At 28.7% G+C, this 15,008-nt stretch overlaps 1 protein-coding gene across 1 annotated transcript; it reads right to left on the bottom strand.

The window, feature by feature from the left end:
- Window positions 1-35: 35 nt before the first annotated feature.
- LOC112788978 (BTB/POZ domain-containing protein At1g63850) lies at window positions 36-3,362 on the bottom strand. Its single transcript, XM_025830665.3, has 2 exons — window positions 1,946-3,362; window positions 36-655 (listed from the first exon to the last, which is right to left on the bottom strand). Exons 1-2 carry the CDS (start codon window positions 3,191-3,193, stop codon window positions 371-373), a joined length of 1,533 nt encoding a protein of 510 aa, XP_025686450.1. The 5' UTR covers window positions 3,194-3,362; the 3' UTR covers window positions 36-370.
- Window positions 3,363-15,008: the final 11,646 nt, after the last annotated feature.

Below are 15,008 nucleotides of genomic sequence, written 5' to 3'. Positions count from 1 at the left end.
CAAACAAAAAAGTAGTTCCTTTTCAAGGTTGCAAATTTGAAATAATGTAGAATCGGATTATCTTCAAACTGTTCTCTATTCAAAGCTAGAAAACACCAACTTATTTGAAATGGGTCAAATCAAGGGTCCTATTTTCATTTTGGACTTGTAGTTTCCTATGCACAGTTTAACCCATAACCTACTAAACCCTTTGCATCAAAGAACTAGGCTAACACCTCCAGACTCGCTGCAAGGACTGAGCTGGATTTACTTCATATGTACAATGTTAATGGTCAACTTCCTGAACATGAATTAGTTATGGACATGGACATATACACAATATTGACAAGAAGGCAACCAAAAGAAGGTGCAAGCAACGGAAACATGTCTCTTATTGATCAAAAGAGCTATCTGGTTTCAGAGGTTGGGCGGCACGCCTGAACCAGGTGTTGAATGCTGTCACCAAGTGAGGACAATCTTCAACGTTTCGGGTTGAAAAGCTTAGGCACCGCTGCAACAGTTCCTGAGCATCAGACATAGGCAGTGTGGATATGATCCGCAGAAATGTTTCTTCCAGCTCCAGATATAGCGATTTATTGCTGGGTGATATTGGCGAAACATTATCTTTGCAAACCACCAAAACGGGAAGCCAATCTTCTACTAGTTTCCTTCTAACCTGAACAAAGCAAAGAAGAGGGATGTGAATACTCGAGCTTACTATTGATATTTCTAAACTAACATTTGGAATATCACGCAGTAGTAACTTATGGAAGCTAATTAATCTGAAACATGAAATAACAATATTAGGAAGCCGAACAGTACCTGAGAGAAGGCATGCAGATCACAACTGAAATTAGTCTCAAATTAAACCTCTCATCAAGTAAACTCCTTATTTTTACCCCATACAAACACACCCTTAAGATGAAAGGCACCAAAATGATATGCACCACAAATAGAATACAGCTAAATATACACATATCTCTCCAGAATTTTCGATGCAACTTAACTGCTGAAGCATTATATTCGTAATAAAATGGAAAACTGAAATGTTGACAGAAACTAACAATGCAACAACTAACTATTTTTTTAACCTTCAAACAATTATAATTTATACCCCTGTAGATTCACAATGAGTAAGATGGAGGATTTACCAATATGGCACCAAAACATTCCTCAGATAAAGCAGTAATGTAAAATAAGGCACCAAATGCATGTCCCACCAAAAGGGTAAAGCCTAACCATCAAGAAGTGCAGAGCCCCCTGGCACCTCAGGAACTTTTTGTTACCTTTTAACTGCATTGATTTTAATGGACATAGACTACTCTTTTCAGACAGCATTTTCACAAATTGGTTAACATCCCATTGCCAATGGGGAGGAAACTAATTCCTATTATTCCGTCTGTTTTATACAAGCAACAGCCCTTATTACTAACACACACTTTTTCAAATAAACCGGAGCTGAAATCAGAGAACTAAAGCAACAACTACTCAACTCCTTGACCTCACGCAAAAAGCACCATCATGAGTCATAACCATAGCAATATGCTCAACTATTCAAGCACATACAGAAAAATCCTGTTTAGAGTCATGAGTACCTAACAATTCGAATAACCTAGAGAAACACCAGGTAGATCATCAAAGATCAAACAATACCTCGGTAGAATGAAACTTTCAGATGATGTCATAGAATTAACATTAGTGACATGGTTTCAAATCGCAAATTGCTGCCCCCAACCCTAATTGCAGCGTGAATAATAATGTTACAACAGTCACCACAATCACATCACAATAGCAATGGCAACCTCTTTAGTAGCATATGGTTTCCCAAAATTTTCAAAATAACAGCAATTATAATGTAATTGAAACAATTGTTAATGTAACTTCCCATACATTAGAAAGCAATATCCCAAATGCAAATGCAAATGCAAATGCAAGAGCTATAAGTCTAAAACGAATCGTACGGTACCTGCTTCGATGCCAGAATAGTGCCAGCACTAACAGCATTAGCGAGCTTGCAAGTACACCTAAGGACAACAGCAGGGAGGCCAGGCACAATGTTCCTCCACGCATCATCGCGGAACGCCCTCTGAAGATCGGCGGTGAAAGCGGCCTGCTCGCTCCACTCCCTGACAGCAGCATCAGCCACCCTCAGCTCAATCATCCTCTCCACAAGCCACAGCAAATGTTTCCCATTGGTCGAAGCCTTATGCAGATTCAACCTCTGAAGAGCCTCAGTTTCGTTATGGTCCCCTCTGAACACGGGACTCGAATAATCCTCCAACGATTCCTTCACCGTCAACAAGCTCGTTTTGAACGCCTTCTCCAAAACTCTCTTCGCCGATTCCTTAGACGAGAAATCTCTTAGGATCTTCGCCACGAACGCCTTCACGAACGCTGTGTTCTGGTAATTGTTCATCGCAGAGGAGATCAGGCCTTCAAGCATGAGCTCGGAAGAGTCTTCTCCGACCGGTGAAACCCTGGCGAGAAGCTCTTTCGATTCTTCTTCGCTGAGGAACGGGATCAGGCTCAGGACTCGCTTTTCTTCTTCTTCCGTCCATGGAACTGCTTCAAGGAACCCTACGCATGACCTGACACAATCCTCGAAGAGAAGTTCTAGAGCCACCGGGAGGAGATCGAGCGCGGTGGAGGCGCTGTCGATTGCGGTAGCGAAATCGTTGGTGTAGAGAAGCTCAAGCACCGTGAGATGCGATCGGATTGAGCCAGGTGTGGGAGGAACTCCGAGATTGAGGCGGAAGAGCTCGTTTTCTTCGTCGGAAGTAGTTGTGGTGGAGGCGGAGGAGTGTTCCGGTGGCGGAGGGTGGACGTGGCAGATCCATCGGTCGGATAAGAGTGCGGAGAAGTACTTCGAGCGGCGGAGGACGGAGGAGTGGAGGTACACGTGGAGGTCGGAGATCGAGACGGAGTCGGCGGAGGTCGGGGAGGAGGTGGGTTGGAGGGGGGAGACAGCGTCGATGAAGAGACGAAGGACGACGTCCGCGGTGGACGAGTCGTTGAAGAAGACTTCAGCTGCGGCTGCGTCCCCGGCGGCGTTTGTGGTGCTCGGGGAACGGTGAAGGCGGTCTTGAGAGACTTCGGTTAGGGTTTTATCGGAGTATGAAGAGTTAGCTATGGTGGAGGAATGGCGACTAACGGCGGCGGCGGCGGTGGTGGTGGTGCGCTGCCTCTTCTTGGAAACGCCGGCGCCGGGAAACATTTGTCGGAGACGGAACAAGAAAAATGGATTGAAATGAAATGATTTTTTTTTTTAGTAGAAAATGGAAATGGATCGAGAACGGTGAAGAAAGAACGCGATCGCATGGGACATGAACGGTGTCTTTTTATTTGTTTTATTTATTATTATCTTGTATTAATGCCACGTATTCAACCAAAAAAAAAATATTTTCAACATTTTAGTATTAGTATTTTTTATTTGTAATAATATTACATAAATATAAATCTTTTAAAATTATATAAATTTTCTCATGATATTATAAATTATGACACAAAAAAATTATAAAATCAAATTGCTTTTACAAAAGATCGTTGGCTAAGAAGCTAAAAATCTTGTAGAAAAAAATTAAATAAGTTATTATTTTTCATAAGAAAAAGTTTAATTTTTTACAAATAATTCATTTTAACATTTATTATCTTAAATTTAAAAAAATTCAATGTGTATATTTTTATATTTAATTATATGTTAAATCTGTTGTATAAATAGAAATAATTAATTTTTATATCTATTATTTAAATATATTTTTTCTCTATACATATAAAAATATAATTAGATATTAGCATAAAAAATTTATATTAATAATTATAAAATTAACTCAAAATTATTTTTTTAAAACAATTGAATTTTAATTCTAACTTTTAATCACAATATTAGTATTCTTTTCAAATTCTCTGTAATAAATATTTGAAGGAAGAAAAGTGAAAATATATATTAAAAAGATAAGTAGTAAAAATTTAAAACTAAATAAAAATATGTATATAATAATAATAATAATAATAATAATAATAATAATAATAATTTAAATTATATTATTTTGTTAATTTTATTTTTTGTAAAATAAAAAGGTAAAAAAAATAGAGAATGAGAAAAAAGAGAGAGAAAGATAAATAAGAATGAGAGACAGAATTTGTTAATTTTGAAAAGAGAAATTTTATTTTAATTGTAATAAAAAAATATCTAGTGATACATTTTAGTTTGTCAAATTATTAATATAAAATATAAATTATAAATTATATAGAAAGTGAAAAGTTTAGAAAGAAATAAAAAATGACAGAGAGATAGATAAAAAAATGTAGAAAGGGAGTTTATTAATTTTTGAGAATCTTCTCAACTTTAATAAAAAAAAGTATCATGTGACACATTTTAGTTATTAAATTAGTTTTTTTTCGATTGTTGGGTAACAAACTCGACCCAAAAAGAAAAGAAAAGACACACAACAAATTCTACATCTCAATTATATTCCCTACGACATTGCCATCAAGAATAATGATCAAGAATAGGACAACACTACTAATACTAAAATGTCCCAAATACAAAAACATCACACCTAATTCAAGGACTAATGCCAAATCAAAAAGTAAGTTCTCCAATTAAATACTAGAGTCACAATAATTCTTGCTATGTTATCTTCATCTTTTATTACAATATTCCGTCTCCAGCACTTAATAAAAGACCACATCTCTATTATTAATGCCATAGTTGCACACAAAAATAATTTTGGTGATCACACAACTTTTCATTACCACCACAAGATTTTTCTATTCTCATTCTGATTATTGACCATTTTTTTTTCTAGTTGTTTATGAATTTGAACTCTTTGTGTGAAGCATATTGAACCTTAATATTATTGAAACTTTGCAGAAAATTTTTCAATTTATTTCTTTTAACATTCAGCCTCTAATAGTTATCTCCAGGGACGGATGTATGTATATGAGTGTGGGGGCAGTCACTCCCACTACGATTTGAAATTTTTTTTAGTAGTATATGATAATAATATTTATTTGCCCTCACTAAATTATTAAATTTGACCCCACAATAACTTTTTATTCAACTTTTGGTACTTTATAGTCAATTTAAAAATTTTATATTAGATGTCATTAGAATGATCAATTCTCAATTTAAATAAAATTTGTATTTTTTCTTAGAAATCAACTCAAAAGAGTATTATTTATCCTTTTTTATATTAGTTTTAATTTTTTTCTGTAACAATTACATTAATTGAAAGAACTTTTTCAAGTATGACTCTAAATAAGAATTGGCTTCTAATTGTATAAGAAGTAAATTTTTAAATAAGTATTTACTTATATATATGTAAAAGAAATATTACACATCCAAGTCTTTTTATGAACTAAGTCTAACCAAGCTAAACAATAAAATTTAAAATAATATTACTCATAACTGATTTTTGTTGTTTTAGACAAATTTGATTGGACTTGGTTAACAAAAAAACATGAATATGTAGCATTATCCTATATAAAAAGACAGATATTTATAAGGATAAAGTATATTTTTTGTCTCCAATATTTGGCAAAAGTTTTTAAAATACTTCTAAATTTTATTTTGTTTCAATTTTGTCTCAAAAGTTTTCGATTTGCACCAAATATACCCTCGGAGGCTAAATTTTAAAAAAAAATTAAGACCAATATAACAATAATACATGAAAATTATGCTTGATTTGCTTCTTTTGAGGGGTTGTTCTTATAAAATTGTTGTTGAATCGATCTTAAATTTTTTGAAAAATTAGCCGTTAGGGGTATATTTGATGCAAATCGAAAACTTTTGGGATAATATTGAAATAAAATAAAATTTAGAGATATTTTTAAAACTTTTGTCAGACTTTAAGGACAAAAAATATACTTTACCCTATTTATAAATGATTATTTTAGTGTTTTAATTTGTAAAATTAGATATTACAAAAACTAATCATGTTATATTTACATCGAAAATAACTACTGTGTATATATATTGAAATAAAAAATACACATTAAAAATAAATTAAACAATATATATATTTATATACGAATACATAATAATTAATAAATAATTCATAACTAATTTTTATGTACACATAATATTTTTATTATAAAAATTATTATTATTATTATTATTATTATTATTATTATTATTATATATTCTTTTTTTTTTGTCCCCACTATCAAAATTTTCTGAATCCTGGTTATCTCCTTTTTCTTTGGCCCATCTCATCAACATTGCTTCATTGGTGTTGAAAATCACCCGCTCTAGAACTGCACTATACTCCTCTAGTAAGAATTGAACGGAATTCAATGCACTCCACCAAAGCATTAACTCTAGAATTTGCATTCAAAAACTCACTAAAAGCACAACAATTTTATTCTCAACATTCACAAGATAGCCACCCACTGTCATACATTGTTTTGAAGCAACATATTCAGCACAAATCCACAAAAAAATTCATATTCAATATTCATATTCGGTCCTAAACTACTTGTTAAAAAAAAAATTGGTTTCTAATTCTCCATATCACCCATACTATTACAAACTAACAATTTATCCACCTTCTCCTTCCCACTCTCACCACTTCTTGCTCACACCAAGATTCAAAAAAATTTCTCATCCCCTTTGACTTAACACATGTAATTCCCCCCCCCCAACCATAGCTTTATACCACAAACGAATAGCATAGTTACAATGGATGAAAAGGTGATCTATATCGTCATCATCTAAACCGCATAAAACACAAGTTACCTCATTTGTACCCACTACATTAATCTGGGCCAACCTTTTCATTGTGTTGAGCTTGCCTAAGATCAGAAACCAGTCCATCATCTCTATCCTCGGAAGTACTATTCTCTGCCAGATATTATCAAAAGTATGACGTGTTTCAGGAAAGTCCAAAGCTTTTGACTTCCCTGAAGTGATGAACGACTTTACTGAAAAACTTCCATCCTCCGAGCAACTCCAAATAAGCTTATCTTCTGTACCTGCATTTAAACAAACTTTTTATAATAATACTAGTAATTCCTCACAGTGTTTACACTCTCACTCAAAAAAGCGTCTCCTCCATCTCAGGTTCCAGACCCACCTAAAGCCGTCCCAAAAACCACAGTTAGCAATATATTTTGCTTGTTGGGAAGAAATTAAATAAAGCCTTGGAAAATTTTCTCTGAGTCTTAAATCATCCAACCACTTATCATCCCATAATTTTGATTTTTCATCATTTTCAACACACATTTTAAGTTACATTATGATATCCTTTACACAGTTGGTTATTTCTAACTCCATTTATGATATTCTTCCATGGTCCGCTAGACTTAGGTACATTATGCTCATCGACCGGTTCATCTAAAGGTACCACATTACACGAAGATACGATTTTATTTCACATTAGTTTATCCTTTGCTAAGTATCTCTACCACCATATTTAAACAATAAAGCAGCATTTTTAATAGTGATATCTCCCACTCCAAGTCCTCCATGCTCATTTGGCTTCTGTACAGTGTCTCGTGCTATAGTTAGTAACTTTGTTCACCCTTCTTTTGTACTCTAAAAATTTTTGATTGCAGGAAGATGATCTTCTTAATCACCGCCTTAGCTAGTTTGAATAAACTCAGATAGTAAATTAGTAAATTATTTATTACCGATTTGATAATTGTCAACCTACCCGTCTTTGACAGTAACCCTAACTTCCATTTTAACAGTTTCTTCTCCATCTTCTCAATGATCGGCTTCTAAGTTTTATTAAATTAGTTAGTAATATATAATATATAATATATAATATAATTATATTTTAATTTTAATTTTAATTTAATTTTAACCAATTAGAGAATATCATGTATATATTTTGATGGTCAAATCTATAATTAGTCATTGATAATGATATATAAAAAAGATAGAATAGGTGAAGAAATAAGAGAAATAGAAAAAAGGAGAGGGAGAAAAGGAGAACTCCTTAATCTTAAAAAAATATTTTATTTCAATTATAATGAGAGAGTAACATGTAACATATTTTAATTATAAAATTAGTCATATATAATAGATGATATAGTTATTTTGGCATATTCTTTAAATTTTTAATAAAAAAAATAGACTAAATTATTCAGAAAAAATTAAAACTTAAGGAGGGAGAGATTTTAATTAAGAAAAAAAATTAATTAATTTTAAGAAACTGTTTTTTTTTCATTTTTATTTTTATTTTAGTTGATGTTATTAAATTATCATTATAATGATTATATGATATTTTTTATATACTTTTTTTTGTCTTATTTAAGGTTAATTTTTTACATGTTATTTTATTGTTAGTGAATCACTTAAATATTGAACAATTTGGTGTTTAACAAATTTCTGGAAGCGTTTTTGACATAAACTATTCGCTAAGAGCGAATTATAAACAAAATATTTTTTATTTATAAAAGTATAATTTTTACAAAATAATATCTCACTATTTTAATTTAAGACTAATTAATTTTTTATTTTATTATTTTATTCATTTTTTTAAATAATCTAAATTTCTGTTTTGTAATATCAAAATAAAAAATTATTTATTTAATAAATATATGATAAAAAAAAAGATACTACTTTAGAGAAAATTTGAGTCTTTTCTAATATGATGAGATGGATATTGGGCTAGTAGCGTAGCAGTAGTGATGTAATTAATAAAATGAGAGTGAGTGAGGAGCTAGGCTAAAGAAATGGTTATCTTGAATTAGGAGGTGGATAAGATTAAGCTAAGTCTGGATTATTTGATCTGATTGATAGATTTATCCAAAGGGATGCATTGGACGGTGCCCTGTCCTACCACATAAACAGATGGACAAATCACATACTGCCTCCTCTTCAAACCAAATATGTTTCCGTTTTGGATAGAAAGAGACACCACTGTCATTACTTTTAGCTTTCTTTTCTTTTAGGTCTACCCGATTAATTCAGTTTAAAAAAATTTAAATAATTAATATTTATATTAAACATAATTCATAAATATTATATTTAATTTTTTAATTTTAAAAATATTTATTTTAAAATAAAAATAATAAAAAAATATTATAAAAAAAGGTAATTTTTTTATTTTTTATAAACACTTAAATGATTTTTTAAAAAAATTATAATTTAATTTTAAAAATTATATTAAACATTAATATTATAATTTTCATAAGTTGCAAATAGAAAAATTACTCATGAAGTTATCTAAATTGGTCCTTAATATAGCGTGCAAGTATATAGCAGTATACGTCTATTAAGGGGTGGCAACATGTATCCTACACGTAGGTATCTAAACTGATTTTACTCGGTCGAGTAGGCTTGTCAATTCAATCCACAACAAATAGAATAGGGTGCGAATAGGAATTTTATGAGGACCGGGTAAGGTACGGGTTGAGCCTCAACCCTACTTGACCAACTCGCACCTTATATATGTATATGTTATATACTTATATAAAAATATGTTTTAAGTGGATATTGAACGAAAGACTTCTCACTAAATGTAAAAAATCTTTAGCCACTAAAAAATATCATTAATTGATAATTTAAATTTTTTTTATATAAAAATCAATTATATTTTAAATTATCATCAAGTTATATAATAATGTTATATCTTTTTTATAACTCACAGGTTAAGAACGGTAGGATATTCTCAATCCGCAAATAGGATAGAATTAAGTTTATATAAAAATTTCAACCCTCGGATAAAGTTAAGATTGACTCCAAACCTTACTCTACTCTATTCTCTTTAGGTGAAAACTTAGGTGCAGTCGACTTCACATGAAGTTGATAGCTGAAAGTCGTTAGATGATTTAACTAATTTAACAACTCTTTATTATCAACTTTACATGAAATTGACTACACCTGAATTTTCCTTTCTCTTTATTACCGTTTACCACCCCTATCGTGTCTAAATAGAAAGTGAGTTGTGGGCTTCGTTTTATTGGGCCTTGTGAGTTCAGTTAGCTTTAGGATCACTGCTTCATTCAACATTTGCATATGGCTCCTTTTATCTTTTTTCTTTTGAAAATTTTGTTTAGTAAAAGAGTGAAATTAGATAATAAATAAATAAATAAAATAGCTAATGTTTTTAAAAATACATATTATATATAATTTTTTTATTTTTTATATTATAAAAATTTAATTTTTAATTTTATTAAAATATACTCTCTATTATGGTATAACTTTTTCTCTTTAAACTTTGTCAACATTTTTCAATACCTTTTCTTTTTTTCTTCTTTTAAGAGATATGCTCATTTCATAAAATAAATATTACAATACACAAAAGACAATAATTTATATACATATATTTAATTATGAAATATTATATTATAAAATAAATATAATTAAATGATGGTATAAATTATTTTATAATATTAGTGAATCAAAATTAAATTTAAAAACATTAGGTTTAACCTTACAATAGTGCTATATCGTAACGTTGTTATTGCTCCCATAGTTGATCCACCACTACCAAATTCAACATTAAATCATTAATTCATTATACGTTAGTCACTCAGAGTCAAAGTTGAAAAATTGTATGGTGGCCTAAATTGTTGGTTTTTCACTTTTAATCAAGAAAAACAACTAATTAAACAACAACCCAGTTCTCAATTTGAGAATATACTATGGCCCTACATTTTTATTATTTACCAACAATGCCAACTGAATACATTAATTACATAAAAGCCCATAACAGTTAGAAACGCAAAATCCACAGCAACCTCAAAACTCCCAGTAATTGCATCACAGTCCAAGACCATAGAACTGAGAAGGGTGAAGCTTGGATAAATTCAGAAATTCCCGATCTGATTTTTTAAAAAATGAATAATAGATTAATTTATATACACATTATTATTAAAAATGAATCGAGAATTCAAAATGAGGCAACCCATCATTTTTCTATTTCAACTAAAGCCTAAGGCAAATATTATATATAACACTAGATTAAATTTTCATATTGTTCTCTAAAATTTATAATTTTCACTATTTTAATTTTTTAAATTTAAAATTTATTATATTTATTTCTAAAATTTAGTTTCAAACATTATATTGGTTTTCAGACTATTTTCGTCATTAAGTCAACAAATACAAATGAAATATTGAGCTATGTTCTGACTTACTACGTTAGATATATGGCTAAATGATGTTTGTTGGTTTTGAAAAATAAGTGGAGATAAAACAATTTGCACATTATATATAAATTTTTTTCATCTTCTCATTTTGTCTTGTCTTATTTAAATACAAAAACGATATGTCTATTCTATATTTATTAGAATGATAAACTAAAACTAGTTCAACACATCATATGTTAAAAAATAGGGTTTGGAAATTGGACTAATATAATACCCAAAGCTGAATTTTAAAGATTAATATAACAAATTTTGAATTTAAAAAATTAAAATAATATAAGTCATGAATCCAAAGTACTACTTACAAGATTTAATGGTAACATTAGTTATATGTATTGGTATTTCTACTAAAGTCAGAGTTGATGGTTGAATTCATTGGTTATAGTAGGAATGGTACACGTTAAATGAAAAAGGAAGTTGAATGTGCTTCTCCACTTCCAACAGCATAATAATGTGGCATGGCCTTCGCTTTCGGTAAATTATTTCTTCTGGTCCAACTTGTGAAAGCCATCACCATTATTACTTTCATGAAATAGTAAATGTGAGGTTCTAAAGTTGTACTCAATTGTTTCAATATTCAAACTAATTATCATTTTCATGGCATTAATGCATGGCACATGGTGTATGTGGATGCCTTGCGCCATTACCGGACAACAATACAAACGCTGAGTGAAAGAAAACATTGCATATCTTCACTTGTCCACTAAAGCTATAAATCATTACATTATATGCACATCTCAATACACATTCATGTAAAATGTTATCATCACAAAGTGTGAAAATTATACAATTTTAGAAATTTGTCTTTATGTTTCATTTATACATGATGTTTAGATAGACTTAATAAGTTTATGGCTACACTTAATACACATCTTTAAAATAAGGACTTTTATAATAATTTTTTAAATATAAAATAATTTATTTCAAAGTTGTATTTAATAAAAGTTCTTATATTTTAAACTCTTTTTTTTAAATTATTTAAAAAATTTAGCCAAACTAACCCTAAAACAAAGACTACTCAAGTTTATAATTCATTATTTATGTTAGAATAAACCGATCTTTTTAATTTAAACCTAGATCAATAATGTTATATCATTAAAAGTAAATACTAATGCGAAAGCATATAAGAATCTATGAACATAATTGAGGGTTAGTAATCTCAGTGTTGACTTGTACTAATTTGATTTTAATCGCTAGTGATTCTTCCAGATTTTTCAATTAAAATCTTTAGAAGAGAGATGAATACAACTCTTTTAACAGAAATGGATTGATAAGACGATTTTAGTATGTTGGATTGAAATTTTAAAATTTTTATTTATATTTAGATGTGATTTTTATAAAATCTTAAAATCCAACAAAATAAAATGTTTAATTTTATTTATTAGACTTATTTTATTTAATGTTTACAATAATAAATGAAATCACCCATATATAAATTTATAATATGAAATAGTTAATGGATTATAATTAATTATATAAATGTATTGGCCACAATAGGAATTATAATTTAATCTCTTAATTAATTACTTGAAAGTTGTTGAAACTATATATAATCGAGGGTGGTCCTTTGAATGGTTTTGATTTTTGAAAATACATAGGGGTACAATTTACCTGAAAACATTGAATAACCACGAGCGAAGGCAGCTAGCATATGTCTAATTTTTTCACGTACTTTGAGCTGTCCATTAATATATATATATATATATATATATATATTGCAAACTCGCATGGAGCCCCACTCAATTACTTTCACAATCTCCCATTGCTACATGGCTTCATTATAAACTACAACCAAATAATTAATGATGAGAAATGTTCTAGGCTACAAGAATTTATTATTTTGATCATTTTTAGTTATTAATTTAAACTTTTTAATTTAATAATAAATTTTAATTTATATTCTTAAATATTAATAATTAATTACTGACTAAAAATAATAAATTTTATTGGTTCTATAATATTTTTTATTAATTATATTATCTAATAATACTATTTATTTATAATTTTTATTTTAAAGATTTATCTATTTTATGTTCTAAAAATACATATTAAAATTATAATTTAAAATTTTGTTTATTAAAAATATAAAAAATTGAAATTTTTAACATTTTATTTTATATTTATTAAATAAAAAATTAAATTTTTTTACTAATAATAAATTTATTATGTATTTTTAAGATACATATTTGTTAGCTAATAGTACACTTAATTATTATTTATTCTATTCAATTTTGAGAATATAATTGTGTATATGTTGGAAAAAAATGTAATTCTTACGAACTAGCTCTCCGGTTGGATTCGGGGTAATGGTCAACCCAATAATACCCTTTATTGGAGTATCTCGGTCCAAATAAGAATATATATCTATATTCAAATTTAAAGGATATTGGCTTAAATTTAAAAAAATCCTATTCAAATCTTCCCACAATATTTTATCTAAATATTATAAATAAAATTTTTATTAATGTGCCTCTGAAATATATTATCTAACTCTAATTCTTATATTTTTTAAATTATTATTGAATTGATCGAGTGATCAACTTATTTATTTATTTAAGTAAATATTAAAAATTTAAATTTTGTTTTGTGTAAATAATAATTTATTAATTAATAATAAACTCTTGAATATAAATTTAAATTTACGGTGAATGAATTTTTTATTTATCGGACTAAAAATACTATGGACAACTAAAAAAAATATATGTTAAGTAGTGGATGGTGTGTTAACCTAATTTCCTTCAATGTATTAGGTTTGAGTAACTGAGCTAAGAAGTACCATATTGTCCTTTTCTTTAACATTATTTAATATTAGTTAATAAACGGACCAAATACCAAACGTACTAGATTGTGTTGTTACTCCATTAAAGGTTATATATTTATTTCCATAAGTAAATAGCTATATATATACATATGAATATGAAGGTGAGTTTGGTGAAATTAATTGTCATAAGCTAGAGGAATATTTCATTCTTTAAAAAATCGTTTGGTGGCGAGTTAATATTGAATCACGTTCGTGTGGAATCACAAACCAGTCAATAATATGACATATAAATACATCCAAATACAGGGTCTATGATAATTAAGGATTATGTTCCAAGAATGTAATTTGATTGGCTCGAATTAAAAAATGTCCAATATATTAAAACATGGCTTAAAAATCTGAAGACGTAGCAGTCGGTTCAACAATGGGATACCAAATTCAACCCCTTTCTCTGTCTTATTTTGAGTCTCCTTCATTGTTTAAATAGGACCTTTAATTTAAATAAATCATTTAGACAATTAGGGTATCTAAAATAGACGTTTTCTCTTTCAGATACAAACAACTATATGTACCCTCTTTTTGGATAAAAGATAAAGATGTGCTTATCAAGTAAAAAATAATCATATGCTTAAAAGACTATATTAAGTTAATTTTAACAGTCATCATTGCATATCAAACGGAATTTTCCGATAACTCCAATTTTTTTATACTAAATAAAGGTGTAATTACAAAACTAAAAATAATATAAAAATTTAATTATAAATTTAATAAAATTATAATGTTAATAAAATAATTAAACACTACTAATAAAATTTTTAATAAAATTAGTAGTTCAATTTTTTTTAAACTAAATCACAACATACTTCTTTTTTAAACGTACATATATACGTATTATCACTTCAACAACGTTATTATTGTCATCGTCGTTATTTTTTTTCTTTTGTTTATTTTTAATGTTGTTATCTTCTTTTTTTTAACATTTTTTTTGTTTGATTTCTTTTCTTTTTTATTTTTTTTTCTCATCTTCCGTCATTATCATTATCGTCGTTGTCGTCATTATTTTCATCTTCTTTTTCTGTATATGTTTTGAAAATTATAATATAAAAATTTTGATTCACAGTATACAAATTTTAATGCACAACGTAAAAAATTCTTAAAGAATCACATA

The sequence above is a fragment of the Arachis hypogaea genome, chromosome 3, assembly GCF_003086295.3.
Source record: "Arachis hypogaea cultivar Tifrunner chromosome 3, arahy.Tifrunner.gnm2.J5K5, whole genome shotgun sequence".
Lineage (NCBI taxonomy): Eukaryota > Viridiplantae > Streptophyta > Magnoliopsida > Fabales > Fabaceae > Arachis > Arachis hypogaea.
Note: the sequence above shows the minus strand (reverse complement) of the source record. Positions and strands in the feature narration are given on the sequence as shown.

Bases quoted from the DNA above. Each gene is read 5' to 3' on its own strand.
- LOC112788978 (XM_025830665.3), bottom strand. From the start codon at position 3,193: ATGTTTCCCGGCGCCGGCGTTTCCAAGAAGAGGCAGCGCACCACCACC. The intron at 656-1,945 runs GTACCGTACGAT...TGCTTTGTTCAG, and splicing joins CTATTCTGGCATCGAAGCAG to GTTAGAAGGAAACTAGTAGA.